This window comes from Hyperolius riggenbachi, chromosome 2, assembly GCF_040937935.1.
Source record: "Hyperolius riggenbachi isolate aHypRig1 chromosome 2, aHypRig1.pri, whole genome shotgun sequence".
Lineage (NCBI taxonomy): Eukaryota > Metazoa > Chordata > Amphibia > Anura > Hyperoliidae > Hyperolius > Hyperolius riggenbachi.
In genome coordinates this window covers 238,715,878-238,742,511 of record NC_090647.1, presented here as the reverse complement: position 1 = coordinate 238,742,511, position 26,634 = coordinate 238,715,878, and the positions used below count along the sequence as shown (strand labels likewise).

The window sequence follows — 26,634 nt, the reverse complement described above, 5'->3', positions numbered from 1 at the left end:
TAGCATTGTCAATACTTAAAGAAACTCCGTAACAAAAATTTCATCCGGTTTTCTTCCATCCTACAAGTTCCAAAATCTATTCTAATGTGCTCTGGCTTACTGCAGCACGTTCTACTATCACCATCTCTGTAATAAATCAACTTATCTCTCTCTTGTCAGACTTGTCAGCCTGTGTCTGGAAGGCTGCCAAGTTCTTCAGTGTTGTGGTTCTGTGATGCATCTCCCCCTCCAGGCCCCTCTCTGCACACTGCCTGTGTATTATTTAGATTAGTGCAGCTTCTCTCTGCTCTATTATCTTTTACAAGCTGGATAAATCCTCCTCTGACCTGGCTGGGCTTTCACAAACTGAGGAATTACATACAGGTAGAGCTGTCTGCACTCTGCAGGAAGAAACAGCCTGACACTTCAGTGGAAGATAGCTGCAGGTCGAAAGAAACACACAAATGATCTCTTGAGATTAAAAAGGAAGGCTGTATACAGCCTGCTTGTGTATGGATGTATTTTCTATGTTTGCACATCCTGTACATCAACCTACTTCCTGTTTTGGCGGCCATTTTGTTTGTTTATAAACAAACTTTTTAAAACTGTTTTTAACCACTTTTAATGCGGCGGGGAGCAGCGAAATTGTGACAGAGGGTAATAGGAGATGTCCCCTAACGCACTGGTATGTTTACTTTTGTGCGATTTTAACAATACAGATTCTCTTTAAGCTGTGTACACACAACCAGGATCGTTTTGTGGGGAAGGGTTACGATAAAATCCACATATATGAAGAAAGATTGAAGGTACTGAAGGAGGGGAGAGAGATCAGATTGATCAAGAAGTTGAGGAAGAATGATAACTGTCGGGGTAAATCAGAATTTGCTTTTGTCACCACTTTTTCCTGTGATGATAAGAAATTCAAAAGGGTGCTTTCAGATAATTGGAGAATTCTAAAAGAAGATCCGGTTATCGGCCCTGTACTTCCAGGTAAACCGAAAATAGGGTATAGAAGACCAAAAAACCTAGGGAATAAGCTTGTAAAGAACTGCATTCATGAAATAAGACCTCCTATGAACTAAAAGGTTTCTTTCCATGCAGGAAACCTAAGGTTTGTAGAATATGTGATTATATGTAATATGGGATTACTTTTAAGATCTGTGTACCCTCTTTTGAAAGAAACTAAGTGTCTACTGCTACAGGAGGAGGTACTGTATTGCTCCAATTACTTCGCTAAGCTCATAAGCAGGAAAGATTTGCATGAGCAGTAACATTGAGCGCTCAAATATCTTATCCTATACCGCAGCTGTTTACATACATTCAGCGGTGGTGTCTGTTATCTGGTTGCGCTGAGGTACAGTATATACTGTTGTCTATTTCCATATTACTGGGGTTTGGAACCTGCCCACTACCGCTTAGCAGCAATTTTTCATATACTGCGCTACTCTCATTGTGGTGTTTTTGTTCAGTGTAAGAATAGGTTTAGATTTAGTTGTAGTAAAATATCAGTATGGAGGCAGAGTGTAGTGTGGGGGGCAGCGTAGGGTTGCAGAGTATGGGGCCCAGAAAATTCTGAAGGCAGCCCTGGGCACACATGCCTATGTATACACACAGATTTTACAAGGGGATGTATTATAATGTAAGTATAGGCGCACCCGACTATATATACACACAGATGTTACAAGGGGCTGTATTGTGATGAAAGTATAGGAGCACATGACTGTGCTTCAGACTGACTTATTTAGTTAAGGTAGAGAACAATGTACAAATTACCTTAGAATCATCACATGGAAATTATTGGTTAGCTATGAGTGGCTGCTCTCTATACATAATCATGACTGTCTGCACTGCTTTCTAATAAGGAAGGAAGAACATGTAATTTATTTATAGATAAGATACATAGAGAAAAGGTTTACTGACTGCAGTATTGTTTGTTTCTTACACTGTGCTGATTATAAAAGGTGGATAGCTGGAAGACAACACTATCTGCACTGCTGGAGCTGGAAATGCTTCTTTATTGATGTGGTGATCAGAGTTAAATCCTTTAGGAAGATTACCCACATAGAAATCTGGAAAATCCTGCAACTGAAGCACTTTTGTTCTCCATGTTTGAGAATAACATCAGCAAAGCTGCAGTTTTCTTCACATCAAATCATATGAATTGTGAAATTGCTTTAGACCAACTTTATTTAGTGTACTTATGAACTTGCATTTAATGCTTTCTACTGTTTTATCAGAAAAAAAAAGTAGAACAGTTAATACAAATCAAGTGTTTTAGAGCTTTTGTCCATTATCATCATGTTCACAGTGGGTGTTGCGTTGCGTTCCCTGTAAAAACAAGAATGCATAAGAACAGAAAAGTTGCACATAGTGCAGCTGCGTTGCATACATTCAAGCATACAGTCAATAAAAAGCATGCTGTGCTATGACTGTTAATGTGTGGCTTATGCAGTAATGTATTACCACACTCCATTAGATCGCACCGGCTGCACTGTGTACATCGCATAGGTTTTGCATAGGGATGGCCCCAACAGTATACCGGCGGAACTTAGGCTGTTTGCCGTTTGCATGTAACACAAATTTTTTTAAAAAAAATTTGCATTCGCATTTTACATGAAAGTTCATGGCCGCCAAATCTAGCAGTTAATAGCAAAGCTTTCTTATGTGCTAGAAACACCACATTTGCAGAGTATGTGGAGGAGGACAGTGGGTACAAGAGGAAAAAAATGTCAAAAAGACCCTATAGTTTTTGAGAAAATCGATTTTAAAGTTCTCGCGCAGAGTGTGGGAAATGTTTCAACAGCCTCCGGCTTTAGCAGTTAATAGCAAAGCCCTCTTACGTGCTAGAAACACCAAATTTGCTGGGTATGTTAAGGAGGGTAGTGGTAACAAGAGAGAAACATTTTCAAAAAGACCTTACAGTTTTTGAGAAAATCGATGTTAAAGTTAGAAGAAAAAGTACAGTCTGCGCCTATGCAGTACGCACCTGGTGACGTCAGTGGGAGCGAGGACACAGCCGTGCAGGTACAGTGGTTTTCTGACTTTAAAGTCAGAAATTCCAGAAGTGAACCGAAGGCGGGGCCGGAGCATCGGTGAGTGGCTGCGCGAGCACAGGACGTCTCTGGGGACCATTAGAAGCCCCGGGTAAGTTAAACTCTTTTTCCCCCTACAGTAGTCCTTAAACCTCTTGAGGACTGCAGTGCTAAACCCCCCTAGTGACCAGGCCATTTTTAGTAAAATTGGCCACTGCAGCTTTAAGGCCAAGCTGCAGGGCCGCACAACACAGCACACAAGTGACCCCCCCCCCTTTTCTCCCCACCAACAGAGCTCTCTGTTGGTGGGGTCTGATCGCTCCCCCCATGTTTATTTTTTTTTAAATAAATATTATTGTTGGCTTTTTTTTTTTTTAAACCCTGTTTTTCTTTAACCACCCTGGCATTCTGATTAAATCGTCAGGACGGCTGCGGGAGGGTTTTTTTTAAATAAAAAAAAAACTATTCCATGCAGCCAACTGAAAGTTGGCTGCATGAAAGCCCACTAGAGGGCGCTCCGGGGGCGTTCTTCCGATCGCCTCCGGCGGCCAGAAGTAACACGGAAGGCCGCAATGAGCGGCCTTCCGTGTTTCGCTTACCACATCGCCATGGCGACGAGCGGAGTGACGTCATGGACGTCAGCCGACGTCCTGACGTCAGCCGCCTCCGATCCAGCCCTTAGCACTGGCCGGAACTCTTTGTTCCGGCTACGCTGGGCTCGGGCGGCTGGGGGGACCCTCTTTCGCCGCTGCACGCGGCGGATCGCCGCGCTGCAGCGGCGATCAGGCAGCACACGCGGCTGGCAAAGTGCCGGCTGCGTGTGCTGCTTTTTATTTCATTAAAATCGGCCCAGCAGGGCCTGAGCGGCAGCCTCCGGCGGTGTTGGACGAGCTGAGCTCGTCCAGACCGCTCAGCAGGTTAAATACCCTCCCTCCCTCCCTCTCCACAGCCAGCCAATTATGGCGATCGGCTGTCATAGGCTTCTGCCTATGAGAGCCGATCGCTCTCTTGTCCCCCAGGGGGACAACCGTGTCACACGGCTGTCCCCAGTGCAGCGCTGCTGCTGATCGCAGCGCTGCACCATGTAAATAGACGGCGATCACGCCATCTAACAGTCTCCCGAGTGGCAATAGCCGCTCCGCCCCCCAAGCAGCAGATGCGCGCGATCTCCTGCAAAACAGAGCCCCAGGACTTTACGCCAATCGGCGTTAGGAAGTCCTGGGGCTGCCACCGCAGTCACGCCCATCGGCGTGACGCGGTCGGCAAGAGGTTAAGTAATAGTTTTCATTCTCTATTGTAAATCACTTCAGCAGATTTTGGCGTTATAAAAATCTAAAATTATAAAAAATAATAACTTTTTTTGTTGCTAAGGGGTCCAAGAGCTATGGTAGTTCAGTTTGCCTCCAGCTTTTCATGAACCTTTTTCAAGGCCATTTTGTAAGGGAAGATGAGACAGGCAGGGCCAGATTTAGGCCAAGGCCGGCCTAGGCCATGGCCTAGGGCACCACAGCAGGAAGGGCACCAAAGCAGCAGGCTAAACTGGTGAAGCATTTGCAAGCTTGCAAATGCTGCAATGCAGGGAGATCAGGTAAGTGCCTGACCGCAGAACTCTGCTGCTAGCTGCATGTACAGCGGCCACATTGCTCTCTGTGCATGTTTGCATTGTGGCCGGCGGCTATGGACTTGGGCAGCATTGGAGATGGAAAGGAAGAGGAAGCTTCTGCAGTGGAGACGAGGTGTGAAGGCAAGCTGGCTATGTATACTGAAAGGTGGGGGGGATGGGAAAAGGAAGGATTAACGGAGTCATCTGGCTACCTATACTGGAGGGAAAGGGGGAGGAGTCATCTGGCTTCATATACTAGAGGGAAGGAGGAGGAGCCATCTGGCTACCTATACTGGAGGGAAAGAAGGGAGGAGTCATCTGGCTACCTATACTGGGGGGTCATCAGGCTACCTTTACTAGAGGGAAGGGGTACTGAAGGGGGTGGCTGGTGACAGTGGCCTAGGGTGGTAAAGAGTACAAAGCTGGCCCTGGAGACAGGTCACCATCCATGGTGAAGTGATGGAGGGGGAGGAAGCAAGTCCATGCAGATGGTGCAGTGGAGCAGAGGGGTGAAGTGATTACCCTCGCTAGGATCAAGAAACAGATGTACATGACACATCTTCTGGGTAGATGTCCTGGTCTCCTTGGCTGCAGAAGCATCTGTCCTCATGCGACCCACCAGCACCAGCAGGTTACGTGATAACAGACAATGTGCAGCAATGGAGACCAGGTTGCCTTGCAGGAAGATGCATCATGTGCCTCCATCAATGGATCCTAGAGATGTGGGTCATTTCACTCTTCCACTCTGCTTACCACTCTGCATGATGGGCACTCTGGCTACCTAATCCTGGGGCTCCTCTGGCTACCTTTACTAGGGGTCACATATGGCTACATACCCGGGGGGCTACGTACTATTGGGTGAAGGTTGTGTAAGATGAATGGAGTGTGGGAATTGGGGAAATCACAAAATACAAAGAAAAGCAGGCCCTGCAGACAATTAGTGTTGACTATTGCAGTGTCTCTATTGTGCAGTTTGAATGAATGAACAGTATAGAGTAACTTCCTGCAAGAAGTAGCATCATTGGTCACAAGACACTGCCAGAGAGAGTCTGTATCTATCCTACAGCATATTCAGGAGGCACAACTTTCCTACAAGCCTTGTACCTGTGCATCCAGCAATATGTCTGTCTCCTAAGAATCCAAGCATTTTAAAATGTATACTATCGAATGTCGCTGTGGCCACTTATATCCATGGAGGAGCCTTTTCTACTGCTCAGATTTACTAATGGGATCTATAAAAATTTAATGAATGCCATATGCACAATGCCTGTACTTTCTCCTCCTCAAGACAGTGTGAACCCGGTCCCTACTTTTTAGAACCACCATTTCAGATGACACACCTGTCCAGTATTAAAAAAAATATATTAATTTCAATAGTTTTTATTGGGTTAATAGGTCAAACAATACAGAACAATACAACAGTACTAGCATAGTCTTATAGTACTGTAAATGAGATACATGTTGAATAATCACATACAACGAAGCATATCACTCTTCTGTCATGCTATAACATCATAATTTGAAAGCAGGTGCAAAGGTAGAACAGTAGCAGAGAGTACAGTACCAAGAATATTATTATAAAACACAAGAGGAAACCGTTTAAACTCTGTTTACTGGCTTCATAACTGTTAGGAAATATGAGTAACCATTATGATTAAACAGGAGAGCTGCACCAGGACATGTCCCATTTTCGGACACGAGCTGCAGCATTTTAGAATGGTCTATCTAGTTTTGGGAGACCAGAAGTCTATATTCCACTTTATTTTAAGTTGTGAAGTAAAGTTAGGGTTTTCCAATTTTCCCATATTTTATCTTTCTGGGGCAGTCCCTCTTGAGGGATTGGGGAGTTATTATAAGGATAAATGAGGGGAAATCTCTTCCCACGGGATCCAAAGGTGGTCAGTTGATCTCCCAGGGGAGGAACGTTTGATGAATAAGGTTTCCATGTTTAGGTTATGATCTACCAGGTTACGGAGTTGGGTTAGTGATGGTATTTGGTTGTTACCACAATTGGAGAGTATTAGTTGACGTGCTGCACAGATAATATGGGTGATTTTTGTTCTGTGTGGAGTCGAGAATATTTCCACTTTCACTAGTAATAATCCTAGTAAAGGGTTTGGGGGAGTGACCTGGGATGTAATTAGAGATATTATTTTGAGGATTTGGGACCAAAATGGTATAATGTAGGGGCAATCCCATAAAATATAGACTAGGGATCCTTGCTTATTACATAATCTGCAACATAAGGGAGAGTATCGGAATGAAAATGTGATCAATGTTGTTGGGGTCAGATACCAATTATAATAAAACAATATTTTTTTTGTAGTTTCTAGATGTGTGATGCATTTAGAGTTATGTTTTAGATCTGATAAGGCTTTCTTAAAGAGACACTGAAGTGGAAAAAAAATGATGATATTATGATTTGTATGTGTAGCACAGCTAAGAAATAAAACATTAAGATCAGATACAGTACATCAGTGTAATTGTTTCCAGTACAGGAAGAGTTGAGAAACTCCAGTTGTTATCTCTATGCAAACAAGCCATTAAGCTCTCCGACTAAGTTAGTCGTGGGGAGGGCTGTTATCTGACTTTTATTATCTCAACTGTTCCTGGACTATTTACTTTTCCTCTGCTAGAGGAGAGGTCATTACTTCACAGACTGCTCTGAAAGACTCATTTTGAATGCTGAGTGATGTGTAATCTGCACATATTATAGAATGATGCAATGTTAGAAAAAACACTATATACCTGAAAATAAAAGTATGAGAATATTTTCTTTGCTGCTAATCTTCTAGTAATTATTCATAGTACACAACCAATTCACTATATCATATATTTTTTTTTCGCTTCAGTGTCTCTTTAAGGCAGTCTAGTGTTATTGAAGCTTGTGGATCTAAGTCCCACATCTTTAATGGTTGTTGGAGTAGGTTTCCTGAGGAGGATATTAGGAGTTTATAGTAAATGGAAATCTGTCCTTTTGGTCTTATATGTTGTTTGTGTGGGAAGATTAATTACCATATTTTCTTGGGAAGAGATTTGAAATTAATAGCGGATGATTTGTGTAGATGAGATATTTGTAGGTATGTATACATCTGTCATGATTGTGGAACTTTCCCCGTGATCAGCGCACACCGCGTGCGCTGACACGGCGGAGATCCTCCACAAGCGTATAATTTGCAGGAACCCAGCAAAAGGTGCTACGCACCTGTAGAGGGAAATTCCTGTTGGCAGATGGTGCTGGGGAGTGCAGAGGAACCAATCCTCTGTACCTCCACAAGTGCCAGACAGGAATTGTACGAAGCGCAGAATGCAATCGCAAGAGAGGCGATAGTGAATGAGATCGAGCAAAAGGGATAGGTTGTATGTGTGTGCGCCAATCCAGTCGCCACTCCGCGACCACGCACACACAACAGCAGATACGAAATAGGAACGCGATCGCGAGAGGTGCGATCGCGAGACGTGACACAAGGCAGAACAGAGTAGAATACAAGGGTAGCAAAGGCACAGCAAATACAATAAGGAGATACGGAAAACAACAACCGCTAGCTAACCGCGAACACCGCACTCATTCGCAACAGTGCAAGCGGTTATGCGCGATCTCCACGTGATAAGCACAATAGAGACAAGCACGCCTAACTAACCATAAACAGACAAACATGAAACAGGGGACGCGAGCGCTTGCTTAACGGTTACCTCACCGAGCCTGTAGCAAGCGCAGCGGACAAGACAGACACACGAAAAACAAGAACTAGGCAGGAAGGATCCACCGCTCTTCCGCCAGAGCAAGTGTGAATCAAGCAGGAACATAGATCAGAAAGATCCACAGCCGCTAACGCTAGCGGCTAGTGCGATCTCAGCAAGACAGAACGATTCGCTATCAACCGCCGTTGGTGACAGCGCAATCGCGACCGACAAGACAGAACAGAAGGATCCCCAGCGCTCGCACAAAGTAGCTAGCGCGATCCCAGGAAACAGAACAGAAGGATCCCCAGCGCTAGCACAAAGTAGCTAGCGCAATCCCAGGAAACAGAACAGAAGAGATAGCTGGTAGCAACCGCTGCACCAGCTATACTCCAAGAACATAGATCAGAACCATTTCCTGTCAACCACCATAGGGACAGGACAATGGCAAACAGGCAAGACAAGACAGAACAGGCAATACAGATAATACAACCTGACTGGGCTAGAAGGGGAGCCAAAAGCAACCCCCAGGAATTAACTATACTAGATAGCAATGGCTGACACTCCAGCAGTGTCCATCAGGAACTGAGCAAGGAAGGGAAATGACCAGCAAAGCATTCTGGGAAACATAAAGCTCTTATAGTGCCAGTCATCAAAGAAGGCAGGTAGAGGATTTGCATAACGAATGTATGCAAATTCCCCAGCAAGAGAACAGAACAGAAACTTGCAATGAAAAGACAGGTCTCTGTTCCAGAGACCTGCAGCCCACAGACTAGAGGAATGGACAAACAGCTGTCTGCCTGTGCAGCCAGCTGAGCGGATCATCACAACATCTTTGTCATCAAGCTGTATTTCCACTTTAAGAAGGAGAAAGTGATTAGTGAGGAATGAGAAAAGAGGTCATTGAGAAGCAGGATATCTGCATTTATCCATTGTTTTAGATTAATGTGGGGAATTATAGATTTCAGTGCTGATACAGGGATGTTAGGTGGAATCACTTCTGCTTCATGAGCTTGTATTTTGGTTAGGGTTTTCCAAGCTTGAATTATTGCTAATATTGTGGGGTGGGAGACTCGAGGAAGAGGTTGGGATGACCAGATAAGGTTTAGGTGGTTGAAGATTGGGATATTAGGTTGTTCTCTTTCTAAGTTCACCCAAGTTTTAGTCAGGGAGTCTGGGTTAAAAAAACAAAACATTATTAAACATTACAAAGAACTTCAGAAATAATGGAATGTAAGGTTAAGTGTGGTTCCAGAGTTGTCACTGTGGAAATAAGCGTGCTATTTTTTCACATGCAGGTTTCTGTATTAACAATTTTTTTTTACAAACTCTTTTGTGTGATTTTGCAATTTTTTAAATGCATTTGTATGCAAAAAGTCGTCACAACGTGAATTATCTTCTATTGAAAATATATTGTAAACTACTGTATAACCACCCTGCCATCAACACCTGATTTTCTCTTCATAGTAACAAACACCTCAGTGTCATAGTTTATCTTATAGGTCATATTCTGTACAATGGAATAAGTGGACAGTTCAACAGCTGACAGTTTTCAGGAAAGGACGTGACAGACTATACCGACTACTACTCTGGCAGTAGAATTAGAGAGATTCTGTCAAAATGGAGCTTACCAGGGAAAGCAGCAGCTTCAGGCCTCTGGAGACCACCATGATACTCCGACTCCCCGGCAACATTCTAATTCCTGTTCAGTGAAACTAAACATGTTCTGCCTCAGTGTGACTGCCTGGAACCTATTATGCAGCCTGAGGGTCAGACAGCAGAATGTGTCATGAGAAAACTGTCATGAGAAACTAAAGCACACCTATCACAGAGCAGCACAACCGAATCTGAGCATATGACAAGCAAATACATAATGAGAAGTGATCTGCAGTTACAGCTCTAGCATCTCTGTGATTGAAATGACCGGTAGGTCCAGAGAGGTTGCCAAAGTGAAAATGATAATGAATGGGCATGCATGAAGTGTCTGACTGTAGAAATGTTTCTGCTTCTCTCCTACCAACCAGTTTGTACCTTATATTAGTAATAGGAAATGAAGAAGCAGACTGGTTTCTGTTCAAAGAAAATAAACTGTTTTACAGTTAGAAATTCATATATGAGGTCCAGGGAGAGTTGAACTTACAAACGTTTCTATTGGTCAATAATGTCACAATACTCAATGCCTTAAAGGACAGCTGAAGAAGGTGGACCTGACATATTTATTTCCTTTTAAACAATACAATTTTCTTGACAGCCCTGCTAATTTATTTGGCTGCAGTAGTGTCTGAATAACACCAGAAACAAGCATGCAGCTAATCTTGTCAGATCTGACAATCATGTCAGAAAAACCTGATCTGCTGCATGCTTGTTCAGGGTCTATGGCTAAAAGTATTAGTGGCAGAGGATCGGCAGGATAGCCAGGCAACTGGTATTGTGTAAAATGAAATAAATATGGCAGCCTCCATATACCTCTCACTTCAGGTGTCCTTTAAAGGGAACCAGAGAGGATGCAATATACATACCTGGGGCTTCCTCCAGCCCCATACGCACGGATCGCTCCCACGCCGCCGTCCTCCGCTGCCTGGATCCGCCGCCACCGGGTCCCGTCATTGCCGCGAGTCGGCAAGTCGGCCGGCGGACGCGGCCAATTCTCCGCATCACAGGGTGCTCTCCCCATACAGATACGCATGTGGCTGCTAACTGCGCAGCCGCATGCGTACATGTATGGAGGGAGCCCCTGTGATGCGGACAATTGGCCGCGTCCGCCGGAAGTGACGGGCCCGGTACCGGCGGATCCAGGAAGCTGAGGACGACGGCGTGGGAGCGATTCAGGCTTATGGGGCTGGAAGAAGCCCCAGGTATGTATAAAATCTTTTTCTTTTTTCACCCCCCCCCCCCCCGTTCCTCTCTGGTTCCCTTTAACATGTAGTCTCTATTGAGGGAACATCAAATTAAGCGGATTCTTCCCAGTATATTTTTTGTTGCCTTCATTTGAGTCAGACTTGCTTAAAATGGGGCCATGCACAGGCATTTTAGCGAATTCTCAACAAAATCAGTCCATAAAATGTTTCTTTTATAATTGATTGTTTTATCAAATGATCATAAAAACTGAATTATTTGGTTGTATTGTGTAGGGCAGCCTTAAAGGAAATTTTGTAGCTAGGTATGGCAAGAAACATGCTGGAAAGTAACAGGTACTGAAATGTCTAAGGAGCTGCTACTAAATAGTGTTGGTGTTCAAATTTGGAACATTCTGAATTCACTTGAACACCACACTTCAGCACCATTCAGCACTGAACCTGCGGACTGAGTCGGGGAGTTCCCTTACTTGCAGTCCATGGCGGAATTTATGAGACTAAGATACTTTCTCCTTTCAGCTTTGGAAGAAGGAAGTATGGAGTTACATGAAATATGGCATGAAGCACAAGTAAATGAAATGCCTCTGACTCTGTCCGCAGGTTCAGTGCTGAATGGTGCTAAAGTGTGGTGTTCTGTTCAGGTGACTTCGGAACTATAATCCGAATTTGAACATCAACACTAGCTACTTATCTTGACCAGTGCAGTCGCTAACAACTCAGAGATTCCGCAACAACTAGTTGGTGCAGGGTGCCATAGTTCTTAATAACAACACTGGATAACATTACTAGCTAGAACTAGCTACTCATGTGACTCTCATACTCTATAGACACATATTCTTATGTGTGGGACCTTAGCTTCATCCGCTGCCCTAATACCAGACATGCATATCTATCAAAGCCTATTCTGGGACATTATTATCAAAATCATGCAAGGAAATCAGGAGAAAATCTGGGGCAAATGTGAAGCCTTGTTTCAGAGTGAACAGTAGGAATTCTTTAGCTATACCAAAACCTGCAAAAAGAAGATTGAAGCAACAGTGGTACAAAGGTGAACCCTCTGCCAAGATCAAGGATTCTAACTGGTCACTCTGAATAAGTTCTCCACTTTTACTCCAGTTGTACTTCAATTTTACTCATAGTGGTTGAGATAAATCGGCCCCAATGTTAAAACCAAACTAGCCCAGGCATTGCCATGGCATTTCAAATGCTTGTGCAAACAGTAACTCAGAAAATTATTAGCCACTTCCTGACCGCCTAGCGGCGATAAGCGTCGAGAAGGTGGCAGCCCCAGGACCGCCTAACGCTGATCAGCATCAAGAGCTGTGGGTGGAGATTAGCAGGGATCACAAGTGCAGATGCGTGCGCATCCCTGCTGAATGATGGAGCGGAGCTCTGACATCAATCTGCTAGACCGCGATCATGGCTAGCAGTTGGAAATTGTAAAAAAATGGTTTCTAACGCTTGTACAATGCTGCGAACTAGTGCACCGCTGTACAGGGGACAGCTCTGTCACTGAGCTGTCCCCAGGAGAGGCTCAGAAACAATCGTCTCTCATAGGCTGACGCCTATGAGAGATGATTATGCTGATTGGCTCTCGGGGTCTCGGGGGGGGAAGGAGGTAGGGAGTGTTGAAATAAAAAAAAAATATACAGCCTGCAGCAGTGATCAGAGACCATCAACAGAAAGCTCTGTTGGTGGGCAGAATGGGGGGGGGGGGGGGAAATATATTTGGCTGCTAAGTTGTATGGCCATGTGCAGAATTGTAAAAAATAGCCTGGTCACTAGGTGGGTGTAAGTCTGTGGTCCTGAACTGGTTAAATCTAAGGTGTTACAAGGGCACAGAGGAGGTGCAGGAAGGAATCATAATAAAGGTATGTCAAAGCACCTTCTTGTGATTGCCAATTATCAGTAGAGCCCATCATGGTTGTACCTGCTACTGAGACCCAATAAAGACCAGCACTCGTTAAAGGCCTTTAAACAAGTTTATAAGCTGGTGGCGCCGTAGTATGGCAGCCTCGGCTCTTGGCTTTCAGACATTATCCCTCACCCCATCCTTCCAGAACCTGTATGAGCCAAATCCAGTTCCGGGTACAACCCCATGTCTGTACTTGGCAAAATAGGTTATTCTGATTATAATAGCAACAATCATGACAATGATAACAAGCTTATCTATCTTCTATCAATTACTTCTCGTTTGGGCAGCTTTGTATATAACCCCCAATGATGCTCCACCCACAATTACTGCCTGCCTTTCATATCCTTCCTCACCTTTGTGATGGCCAGAATGGCTCATAGAGGATGTCAAGCAGCTGGAGAAGAGCCAGCATAAACTTCCATGTTTGCTCATCTCCGTTCTGGAAGCAGAATGGATTCTGTACCGAAAACTTCTTGTTTCATATCAGCTATTGCAGCTCAGATTAGAAGGAAGTTGGGAACTCTCTGCATATGATGTCCTCCGGTACCATACAGGCAATACACTAAGGTCTGATCACCCTTGTTATCTCTAAAGAGGACCTGATCTGTACAAATATAATACTGGTACTACATGACCTATGTGGTGGAGAAACTACAATAAAAAAAGATAAAAGTAAAAATAATAAACAAGAGCAATAAAATATTGAAAAAATATTGAAAAATATTCTCCTCTCCACAAAAATAAACATATCCTTTCTACACACAGCAGATTTCACTGTTACAGGCACTCTGTTAGAACATATGGGGATAAATTAAACTTATATTACATTACAGACTAGGTATCTTTATATGGGTCAAGTAAAATAAATTTTAGGGCCATTATTTTATAATAATTGGCTTAGTAAAGGTATTATTATAAGCTAGTTACAGTTTTGCATATACAATTCTTTAACTTTTTGCTAGAAATACAGTCAGGGCCGGATTTTCCATAAGGCACTGTAGGCACATGTGTACAGGCGCCTGATGATGGAAATGTGGCTCACTCCTCTACCTGAGCACCTCCCTCCTTCCCTATGCAGAGTCCTAATGAGAGTGTACATGAGAGATTACTTACCCTGCTCTCGAGTCGGCATTCCACAGATGAAATCTGTGGAACTTAATATTGAGGGTATTTCTGGCAACCTAATACTAAGGGGCACCTGTAGCTACCTATGATGGGCAAGGGAAGTAAGAAAGAAGTGACAGCTGAACAGCCAGCACACTTGCGGTTCAGTTTGGTGGGGATTTGTAGATTTATGGAGCGCAAAGTTTAAGGTGCCAGGACATTTGTGCCTATAGGCTCCTGTGAGGTAAATCTGGGCCTGAATACAGCTTCCTATATTGCTAATCTTTTTAATGTTGCTTTTTTAGTGTTTATTTAAATGATTTTTTTCTAAACAGTGGCACAATGATTAGTGAACTGTTATTAAGTGATAAGTGATTACTTGGGATGTTAGGGAAAAAATATGGAAAACTGACATCAAAAGGGTTAATAGTGAATGTTTTATATTAGTATCACTCAATACACAAAGGGGTAAACAAACGTTTGTGTGGAATTGCTTATCTTTATTACTGGTTGATATTTTAGTACTATTCTTTTACATTAAAAGGTTCATCCAGTCAAAAGGGGTATTTCAGTGACAGTTGAACCTGGTAGGCTGAGTCAGTCATAAAATGACTGTTTGTTAAAGAAAACCTGAAGCAAAAAAAAAAGTATGAAATAATGAATTGTATGTGTAGTACGGATAACAAACAGAACATTAGTAGCAAAGAAAAGAGTCTCATATTTCTATATTCAGTTATATAGCTGTTTTTAAAACATTGCATCATTCTGTCATATTTGCAATTTAGAAACCACACTCTGTCTTTTATGCTATAACACAAAGCAGAAATAATGACCCTTTGAACTTCCCAGCAGTAAAACCTTATCCCAAGCTGTCTCTCACTGTTTCTTGGCTGTTGAAAGCGGAACTGAAAATAAATAAAAAAACAAAAGGGTTTCACTTACCTGGGGCTTCTGCCAGCCCCTTGCAGCTATCCTGTCCTGCGCAGGCGCGGTGGCCCATCGACTTACAAGTCGACCGAAGCAAAACTAGCTGGCGACAGGGGAACAGAGGATCATGGAGGACCGGCGCGGGACAGGACGGCTGCAAGGGGCTGGCAGAAGCCCCAGGTAAATGAAACTCTTAGTTTTGTTTTTTACTTCAGCTCCGCTTTACGTGCTTCAGAAAACAGGACTGTATTCAACCCAGCGGGTCGTAGAGCTCAGAGAAGCTGTTGTGCATAGATAACAACTGTAGTTTTTTAACTCTTCCTGTACTGGAAAACAATATGAGACTTTTTTCTTTCCTACTGATGTTGTATTTCTTAGCTGTACTACACATACAATTCATTACCTCATAAGTTTAGGTTTGCTTTAAGGCATTGCTGGTTTCCTGCTGGCGTGGGACACCCCTGAACACTACATTCACAATGAAGTGTTGCAGGTCAAGCAGCAAGTTATTGGCTGACAAAGCATGATTGTAGCTGGTTCCCTTTTGCTGGTTTATCTCACTTCTTTCTCCTTCATTTGACTTGTCCAAATCACTAAATGATCTGCCTAATGTGATGGTAAAGACTTATGAGGTAAATATGTCGTTCCAGTTGGGGCGCAGCAATCAATGTACAAGATAAAAGAAATCTTACCATCAATGTTCAGTAACGATTATTAAATACAGCGAGTCTCTGCCTTCATATTCCTTTCCGAGCTATATTCATCACCATATGGTAATACAGAAGGCAATCTAACCACTTAACATAACGGAAACTGTTAAATTCCACTTCGGTTGAAACATTGCTGTAAACGTACATCACCGCTGCACAGGCATCTTTGTAATTCAATTATTAGTATTAAAATCCTTTTATATTTCAGTTTGCAGCCAGTTATGAACTTCCAAAAACCAACCAAAGCTGAAATTGTTCTGCTTGGCAAACCTGGAATCAATACTGTCTTTGGAGTGTAGATTGCCTAAATACTGCCATCTTCCTGAATGATGCACTACCTGCACAGAACATGAGCTCCTTATAGACTCATCCAGTTACCGCAGCAGACTTTGACAGTCCTGTTCTCTTAAAACACATTTTGAAATAGCTGTGTTTTTTATGCACAGAAAAACAATGTAAGCAAACCAGAAATATTTGTCATCAACCTTTAAGGTTGGGTTTGGTCTGGTGTTAGTCATGGAGAGCACCCAAAGACATAACAACAACAGTTGTTTAGGTGATACCTTTAATGACTTACTGTACAAGATTTCTTTACAAGCTTTCAAAACTTTAAGTTTCTTTTTAAACCTTTTCAGTGATTACAGCTGAACCAAATGGATTTCTTCCAACACAAGGGGTGTTTCACTTTAATGGCAGCTCTTAGGATTCTGTTAGGATATGATTTCTAGAGTTCCCTAAGCCTGGGTGAGCTTCTGCAAACATGAACTTGGAACTTTGCTATCATGACAGTAATCCTGCTCCTGCCCTTAAGAGAAGGTCAACTGAAACTCAGCTGTTTTAATTGCCTATAGAATCCACCTTCCTAGCTGTGAAGCTATTTTTCTAAAACATCAAACTTTAGGCACTTTAGAAGACTAAGTGGTACATTCCAGGGTCTAATGACATTTCTAGATCCTATAAGTCTGGAGCCTGCAATGGTAGATATCTCTGCCATAGTTAGTTATTCTGTCCCAATCCTGTGCCCACACAGTCCTCTTGCTGCATTCTCCATAAATAAATATATATAGTGAGAGTGGGCCCCTAATACTGTCTAAAGCAGGTGTTCTAGGACTATATAGGTATATCAATATCAGAATCTCAGACACAAAACAAATACAAATGCACTCGTTCTCCAGTACCTACCAGGAAATCTAAATTGTTAGTTTGGAATGGATCAATATGTGTTTCTATTTATATTCTATGATGAGCAGTTCTTGACATTGCATGTCATATATTTTTAATTTAGTGGACGCATCCTCCTGTATATAAACAAAGTTTAAAAGTTAAATCAGGTATTTTTCCTTGGCCTTCTTGATTTGTAAAGCCTAAAGGCAATTACTGAAGAAAAAAAAATCACATTTCCTATCAGCAATGCACCTAGTGAAGAGCAATACAGATCATCAGGGAATCTGATTTGCAATAATCTGCAATGATATAACCGAACTCCGACACAAATATAATGAATAAGAAAAAATAGAAGCAGGCCATACTCATAGACACACAAGCATCACATGTTCATACTTTCAATTTTTTCCTTAGTTAGATAAAGAGGAGTTTTTACAAGATGCCACTTTATACCCTCACATCACAGCAATATAAGTAGAATTTAGTCTTTTACTGCAACATAAATGAAAACAGTGCTCACAGCTGTTAGCTAACCTCAGTTCAGACATAGACACAATATGCTTGCCATATTGATCAAGGCCTGATTAAGTCTTAAGCAATTCTGTTATATCGTTTGCATGAATTAGATTCATTACTAAATACATATTAGTTATGCTTCATAACATATTGATACATGTATGTAATAGATAGATAGAGAGAGATACAATATAGGGCTCATCAGTGTGTATATATTGTATAATAATAGCAGGCAGCAACCAGTGGCAGTATAGCACAGTTTGATCTCTGGACGTTTCTGGATATTTACTTATAAATAGCAACATTGAGAATCTGACACAGAATGAAACTGACAGTATCAGACAGTAAGGGGTAAGATATCTTAGCCTCAATCAGCATGCACTAACCGGCAATCAGCATATTTCACCAATGTAAATGTAAGATCACACAAGCATACAGTCATTGGTCACTAGAAGGTGACTGTAACCATCAATTATATTTTAAGAGCTTGGCTATTGTAGAAGCAGCAGTAATGTGTCTGTAGATGATTTCCTGCTTTTTGCCCCCTCCTACTCTTGCTCTTTAAGGAGGTACAGTAGCACTGGTCACACATGCTCCCCATCCATGCAATGTGAAAGTGCGAAACTTACCTGGAGAGCTTGGCAATCTTAGCAAAGCTGAACACGTCCATGCAGGCAGCTGGGCTCTCTTGTCTTCCTTCAGTCTAGCAACATCCCCCTGCCTCCACACGCTAAAACAAATATAGGATTTCTCCTACATCAGAATGCAGCACGGTATCATCCTAGGTCTGCAGTTTGAGAATGAATCACTCAGAAAGACCATTGATTCTGTTCCTGCACCCAGCCAATATGACCGCTGAGATCTGCCAATCTGACAATGGCCAGTGTTCAATCTCCTTGCCGCATCTACAGTTTCAAGTAGGCTTTTTACAGTGATCAGATTGTGTCCATGTAGCTCTTGCAAGCATCTTTACTGGGCTTTCTTCATTGAAGACTGCTGATCCCAGGCAGTGAAAGAGAAACAAGAGGGGGAGGAGGTAGGAGCAGCCAGTGCATGCAGTGAAGCAGCACACAGAGAGGATGGAGAGCTTCAGAGATGCAGTAAATCACCCTTGCCTCTGCATAATGCTCACACTACTGCCTTCTGCTCTACAAGACCACTGACATCATTCGGCTAGCCTCAGAGTTTACTGCTATGCTAAACACACCTTTCCTCTACTTGTGGAAGGATAATATGCCTGTTCCAAATAAGTCAGGCAGAGATCAATCTTTCCTGCAGCTCAATCAAAGCACACAAATATCTGCTCCTCAAACTGGGGACTTTACATTTCAGGACTTGTTTATTGTTACATTTAGAAACAACACAAGTTCAATGTACAAATATATTTCACAAAAAGACTACTTCAACTGTAAAAATGTTGTGTGCTAAATATATCTTCATTTAATTAGCATGTACATGTATAAATAATGTTTTGGATCTCTCAATATAAGACTGCTAGATGCTGCATGGGATCCCAGTTCATTACAAAAATTATTCTAATTATGATTACTATTGATTTATATAGCGCTATCATCTTCTGTGGCACTGTAAATGAGAAGTTCATAAATGCACAGCCTTAAAAGAAACTCCAGCAGAGCCAGTGGCGTAGCTAAGGAGCTGTGGGCCCCGATGCAAGTTTTACATTGGGGCCCCCCAAGCACTCTATACATATCAATTGATACGGCGCACCAAAACCTGCCAATGGCAACTACAGTGTCAGAGGTGCAAGAGGGGGATGGGGAACAGTTTGTTAATGATTACCACTATTCAAAGTATCTATAATAGTGATTATTATGAGCACAGGACCTATAGAGAGCTAATACTATGGTTGAGGGAGGGCCCCTCTGCCTCAGGGGCCCGATGCGGTCGCAACCTCTGCACCCCCTATTGCCCCTGAGCGGAGCTAAAGGGTGCCCATTAACGGTACAATATTTTGCTCAGATGCGATAATTTGATCAGATTTGTATGATCGAATTGGGCAGAACGGTGACATAGTGGTTAGTGCTCTCACCTTGCAGCGCTGAGTCCCCGGTTTGAATCTCAGCCAGGGCACTATCTGCATGGAGTTTGTATGTTCTTCCAGTGTCTGTCCAGGTTTTCTCTGGGCACTCTGGTTTCCTCCACATCCCAAAAACATACAGAGAAATGAATTGGCTTCCCCCAAATAGGCCCTAGACTACAATACATACATACAAAAACACATGACTATGGTGGGGATTAGATTGTGAGCCACTCTGAAGGACATTTAGTGACAAGACAATATACTCTGTACAGTGCTGCCGATTATGTTGGTGCTATATAAATACTAAATAATAATAAATAGTACAGGGAACCATATAGTATGTGGAGAAAATTTTGTGTAAAATGATTCTATGTTGATTTTACGATCATATCTGAAGAAAGAAAGTGCCCTAATCGACCCATTTATGGGTAGCCTAATGGCCGTTTCGCACGGCGGTGCTTCTTCCGAGGCTGGCAACTAGGTGGTATTTTTGTATCTCCCATAAGTTTCTCAGAAGTAATCTGCCATTGACAGTTTATCTCGTAGTGCCGGCCACTGTGTACTCTTCTTGAACTGAGGTGGCACTGTTGTCCTGACTGAGGAGGGGGGCATCCTCACAAGTTTGCCTCAGGCAGCAAAAAGTCTAGAACTGGCCCTGTCAGGGAACAATTCATAATTACCTTCCACTTAACTTCTAAACTCACGATCCTGCAAATCTGATAGAATGATCACATCTGAGGAAAATATTGTACCATTAACGGGCACCCCTAGCAGCCATCAGTGTTTTTTTTCACTTAGGCAAAATGAAGCTGGCTTTATATGATGGGTACAAAAAAAAATTGAGCAAAAGGGAAGAGTACAAATTGGCTGGGCGCCACTCAGTACGGCGCAGGGCGAGCCGAATTATAGCTCTCCCTGCTGGCGCTAAACTACGAGGAGGCGTTAAATACTATTCCCCCTGCGAGTTGTCTCAACTTGGAGGGAGATATAAATCGGGGTCTGGCAGCCGCAAGAGCCTCGAATTACCGTGCGTCATATGACGGCACACAACTTCGGTGCACGGGCTCAGCGCCATGTGCCGAAATAACCTGCTTCAAAAGGGAAGCAGTTGCCACAGTCACAAACCAGAATGCTTACATTAATTATTAGCTGAAATGTAATTGGTTGATGTGGGGAGCTGTTTCTGCTTTGCTCTGGTTTTCTTGCCATGTGTCTTGATGAATCAGCCCCTAGTGGCTTTGTGAAAAGTGCACTAGCCTAGTAACAACTATTTCCATTTCATCTGTTAGTTTCTTTGTTTAGAGAGTTGTGAAATTAATTGCCATTGTCAGGGCCGGTTCTCTCACGAAGCAAGATGAAACATTTGCATCAGACACAGAGATTTCAGGGACATCATTTTTGTAACAGCATGCAGAGTAGGAGTGTGCAGAGTAGGAGGAGAAGCGAGAGGAGAGCAAGGTGAAGAGGTCATTATTGGGGAAAACCAGCTTATTGTGCTGTGTGAGGAGTGTGGCAGTGAATGAGGAGGGGGAGGCAGGAAAGAAGCAGTGTTTCATTTGACTTGCACAGCAGAAGGAAGGAGGTGGCACTGTTGTGGATCATTCAGAAGAAAATGAATATTATCAGGCACTGCAGTGGATTGAAGTGTATTCACTGTTCAAAGCATCAAGTGAAGCATACATGTGAATTGATTGTAGTTATCATAGGTACATAGGTCACAAGCAGTGATTCCGTGCATGGGTGACATTCAATACAAAGTTGTATGAGATAGATGTCCTACCATGTCTTAGGTGGGTGGCGGTGGGTGCGGAGCAAAAAGTGGGTAGCCTTACAGCCGTTTCGCACGGCGGTGCTTCTTCCGAGGCTGGCAACTAGGTGGTATTTTGTATCTCCCATAAGTTCCTCAGAAGTAATCTGCCATTGACAGTTTATCTCATAGTGCCGGCCACTGTGTACTCTTCTTGAACTGAGGTGGCACTGTTGTCCTGACTGAGGAGGGGGGCATCTTCACAAGTTTGCCTCAGGCAGCAAAAAAGTCTAGAACCGGCCCTGTCAGTTGTTACAGGTTACTCCAGTTCTATATAGTCAGTACGTTTATACTACAAGTAATCTAACAAAGCCTAGGCAAAAAAGTGGAGGAAATAGGAGTGGTTGGCAAGAGCAACCAGTCAGCATCTTTTCTTTACCAACTAAAGCCTAATTGTTTCCTTTCTTCGTCTACTACACTGTTGCAGTTTTGTTTTCTTTGCATCTGCCTGGATAAATCATCCCGCAATCATTTGCATTATTTTATTAGATAAGCATCATAATGCATTGCCTGCACATATCAGTCACATTCGGGAAATTATTGCATGTGTAGCGGCTGTGATTCACACTCTCTTGTCAGTACGACATTTTGATCCCATTACATAAAGAGTAACACACAAAATTAATCAAAAGAGGGTGGTTCACAACAAATAGGTTATATGGTGGTGTGTAAGACATTACAATGTACTATTACAGTAAAAAAAAAATCATAATAATAATAATATTGGCAGTATTTGTATAGCGCCTTTCTCCTGTCGGACTCAAAGCGCTTGCGAGGCAGCCACTAGAGCGCACTCAGTAGGCAGTAGCAGTGTTAAGGAGACTTGCCCAAGAAACTCCTTACTGAAATAGGTGCTGGCTTACTGAACAGGCAGAGCTGAGATTTGAACCCAGGTCTCCTGTGTCAGAGGCAGAGCCCTTAACCATTACACTATCCAGCCACTACGCATCATACGTTGACAACTTGTCTGAAATGCATTCCTACAAAAGCAGTAAACGTAATTATCTGAGCAAAGTTAATGAACAAGACATAGAAAAGGATCTTCAAATGTTTCCATCAAACAAAAACATTTGTTGTGTGTAATCATTAAGGTGATATTTATGGATTGTTATAAGACCTTGAGTACAGTCAAATTAATCTTATCTGCAAAAGAATTTAGATTGCATCCCAGAAAGCATAGTCAGAATCAATATTTATAAATAGTTAATTTACAGCCTGTCAGTATATTTAGCCTCTGAAAAAGCAGTTGACCAGGCTCACTTCTTGTAGGTAAATTAAAAGGACCTGAAATAAGTGGAATATGGAGGCTGCCAGATTCATTCCCTTATGAACAATGCCAGTTGCCTGGCAGTCACATTAAAGAGACTCTGTAACAAAAATGTCATCCTGTTTTCTACCATCCTACAAGTTCCTAAACCTATTCTAATGTGCTCTGGCTTACTGCAGCACTTTCTACTATCACCGTCTCTGCAATAAATCAACGTATCTTTCCCCTGTCGGACTTGTCGCCCTGTGTCTGGAAAACTGCAAACTCTTCCGTGCTGATCTGTTATACACGCCCCCTGGCCCTCCAGGCCCCTCTATGCACACTCCAGTGTGTGTGTTATTTGCATAAGCCAACAGCGTCTCTGCTATCTGATATCAGTGAAAAGAGAGCTGGATAAAAATCCTCCTCTGGCTGTGAAAGGAGCTGGCTGACACATACTGAGGAATTACAGACAGGGGCAGAGCTGTCTGCAGGAAGAAACAGCCTGTCACTAGTATTCAGTGGATGAGAGCTGCAGGGGGACAGAAGGTAAACACACAAATGATCTCTTGAGATTCAAAAGGAAGGCTGTATACAGCCTGCTTGAGTATGGATCTATTTTCTATGTGTGGACATACTGTACATCAACCTACTTCCTGTTTTGGTTTTTGACTACTTTTAATGCGGCGAGGAGCGGCGTAATTGTGACAGAGGGGAATAGGAGATGTCCCCTAACGCACTGGTATGTTTACTTTTGTGTGATTTTAACAATACAGATTCTCTTTAAGCTTTTTTTTAGTTCATTTTGAGTCACACACCTGTAACAAAACTTCTCATAAATGACTTATTTATCACCTCACCCTGATAAAAATTGATAAAAAGCTAAATACTAATCCAGCGACTGAAGAATTACTGTGGCCTAAAGGGTACTGTTCTTAGCTGGTTTCAGACCTTCCTATCTGGCAGGACACAGCAAGTATGTCTGGGCACACACTACTCTAATCCAGTGCCACTTCCCTATGGAGTTCCACAGGGTTCTGTACTATCACCATTACTCTTTGCAGTCTACATGCTCCCACTGGGCAAAATAATCCAGAACTATGGCCTAGGATACCATTGTTATGCAGATGACACACAACTGTATCTGTCCTTCAAGCCTGGCACCCAAGACCCATCAGCATCCATAAATGCGTGTCTAGTGGATTTACAAAATTGGATGAACACCAGCTGGCTGAGGCTGAACTCTGACAAAACAGAGGTGTTGGTGGTAGGTGGTCCACACATGATGGATAAAGTTCAAAACGCTCACCACCTCAAACTAGCAATTGGGGGAGATACTGTACAGTATAAAGACTCTGTGCGAAACCTTGGGGTGATCCTGGATGGAAATCTAAAACTCAAACAGCAGATATCAGCTGTCGTCAAGTCTTCCTTCTTCCATCTAAGAAATATAGCGAAAATCAAACACCTTATCCCAGCTGAAGACCTACCTGCCCTGGTTCATGCATTTGTATCCTCCCGCCTAGACTACTGCAACGCCCTGTTCATCAGATCTACAGAAAATGTTCTGCGCCCCTTACAGCTAGTACAGAATGCTGCAGCCAGACTCCTAGCCAATGCCCCCCGCAGCTCACACATCACCCCAGTACTGCAAACTCTTCACTGGTTGCCAGTAAAATGTAGAATCAATTTTAAGATCTGCCTGCTGACATTCAAGGCTCTACACCACATGGGACCCAAATACATAGCGGATCTATTGGAACTTTATGCCCCTCCATGCACCCTCCGCTCTGCCAACAAGATGAAGCTGATTATTCCCAGGATACACTTAACATTTGGTGCTCGGGCCTTTTCCTACGCAGCCCCTACTCTATGGAACTCACTTCCACAATCAGTACGAGAGGCTCCCTCTCTGGACAGCTTTAAAAAAAGGCTAAAAACTCACCTCTTTTCCCTAGCCTTTGAGACTGCATAATGCAGGGTCACAGCGCTTTGAGTCCCCAGGGAGAAAAGCGCTATATAAATATTATTGTTATTGTTATTGTTAAATAATCAAAGTAAGTTGTTCTTGATTAACTTTATTTCAATATTACTTTTCTTACCTTAATGATATTGTATTTTTGCTCTTCAGGGGCTTAAAAATGTAACATAGATAATGTGAAAACTGGTGAAAAAGCTCTGGGAATGTAGAAAGTAGAGTCAGGCCAGAATCAAAGCATCTGATCTGCATGCTCATTCTGGGCCAGTGACTTAATGTTTTGAAGTCAGAGCATCAGCACAAACTTAGACAAGTGGCATTGTTTATTAGAGATTGAAGACAACAGCCTCCATATTCCTCTCATTTCAAGATCCCTTTAAAACTCACAACGGGGAGGAAGAGCCCAAGAAGTATAAAATATATTAAAAACAACTAAAACTAGAAATAAAGAGGTGGCTTACCTCTAGACGACAATGGTTTAACCACTTTACCCCCGCCCGTACGAATCTCTCCGTCCCTTTTTCCATCCTTTAACCCCCAGGGACGGAGAAATACGTACTTTCCGCGCTCCCGCCGCTGCCCGCGCTCCCGCTCGTAAACACGCCGCCCGCCGCTAGTAATCACGCCGCCGCCTGCTTGCCCGGAGATCAATGAACGGGAAAATCCATTCCCGTTTGTTGATCTAAGCCCCGCAATGATCCGCTGCTCTCCGATGGGCAGCGCGATCATTGTGAAAAAAAACACTCACAGCCTCCTAGTACTTCCTGCGAGTGTCCGGAAGGACGCTCGCAGGTCGCAATAAACAAAAAGTTACTGTTGCCATCTTGCGGCCAAATAGTAAAACTACACCCTAAGCATTTTTCACATAGAAATAAATGAGTGTTACACAAAAAAATAACTCATTACCGCCCACACTCCCCATTTTTTTTTTTTTTGTAATTAAAAAAAAAATTAAAAATTTACAATTAAAAAAAATACATAAATAGTTACCTTAGGGACTGAACTTTTTAATATTTATGTCAAGAGGGTACAACACTGTTACTTTATAAACTATGGGCTTGTAATTAGGGATGGACGCAAAACTGAAAAAAATGCACCTTTATTTCCAAATAAAATATTGGCACCAAACATTGTGATAGGGACATAATTTAAACGGTTTTATAACCGGGACAAAAGGGCAAATACATTTTATGGGTTTTAATTACAGTAGCATGCATTATTTAAAAACTATAATGGCCGAAAACTGAAAAATAATTATTTTTTTCCCACATTTTTCCTATTTTCCCATTAAAACACATTTAGAATAAAATAACTCTTGGCATAATGTCCCACCTAAAGAAAGCCTAATTGGTGGCGGAAAAAACAAGATATAGTTCATTTGATTGCGATAAGTAATGATAAAGTTATAGACGAATGAATGGAAGGAGCGCTGAAAGGTGAAAATTGCTCTGGTGCTCAGGGGGTAAAACCCCTCAGTGGTGAAGTGGTTAATTACCAAGTAAGAGTTTATTATGCACTGGCAATGAGTTTCGCGGTCTATGCCCACTTCCTTAGGCCAACTGAAGTGCCAATATCTGTATATAGCCAAACATGGAACAATTGGAGACAGTGTTAGAACCTGTCTCCAATTGCTTTTGGAAGCTTTTTCAGTGGGCATGTTTTTTTATTTATGCTCATGGGGGTATTTGCATATGCAATACGCACATACTTCCCTACAACTGAGCATTGCTGGAGTGTCAAGGAAGGTATTTCTACCCCTTCTGAAAGCCCCAGTTTGCTGTCAGTTCTTATCAGCTTGACGAGCGATTAGTGTTACTCTGCTTGAGGTTTTTTTGTTCTTGACTTGGTTTTTTTGATGTTGGTTACTTTTCTGATCACTGATGACCTCGGCTTGGCTATTGAATACATCTCTCTTCCTGCCATCTCCCACAAACTCTGCCTTCTTCCTGCAATCACTTCTGCCTACATATTGACTAAACCTCTCTTACAGCCAACTTTGGCTCTCACAAAGAGTAGAACTATGTTAGCAATGCTGACTGGATGCGGTAGAAGCCCCATTCAAACTTGGGTATCCCC

General features: G+C 42.6%; 1 protein-coding gene across 3 annotated transcripts in view; it reads right to left on the bottom strand.

Annotated features, from left to right (window-relative positions):
- Positions 1-26,634, bottom strand: part of FRMPD4 (FERM and PDZ domain containing 4) — a 562,898-nt gene that overhangs the window by 462,181 nt on the left and 74,083 nt on the right. Inside the window, exon 1 of one of the 3 annotated variants that reach the window (XM_068268360.1) lies at positions 18,116-18,503. The exons of the other annotated variants lie outside the window; for them this stretch is intronic. Coding sequence (XP_068124461.1) covers positions 18,116-18,156 — 41 coding nt within the window. The 5' untranslated portion in view covers positions 18,157-18,503. Of the gene's footprint in view, positions 1-18,115; positions 18,504-26,634 lie in introns of those variants that run through there. 3 annotated transcript variants of the gene reach the window in all.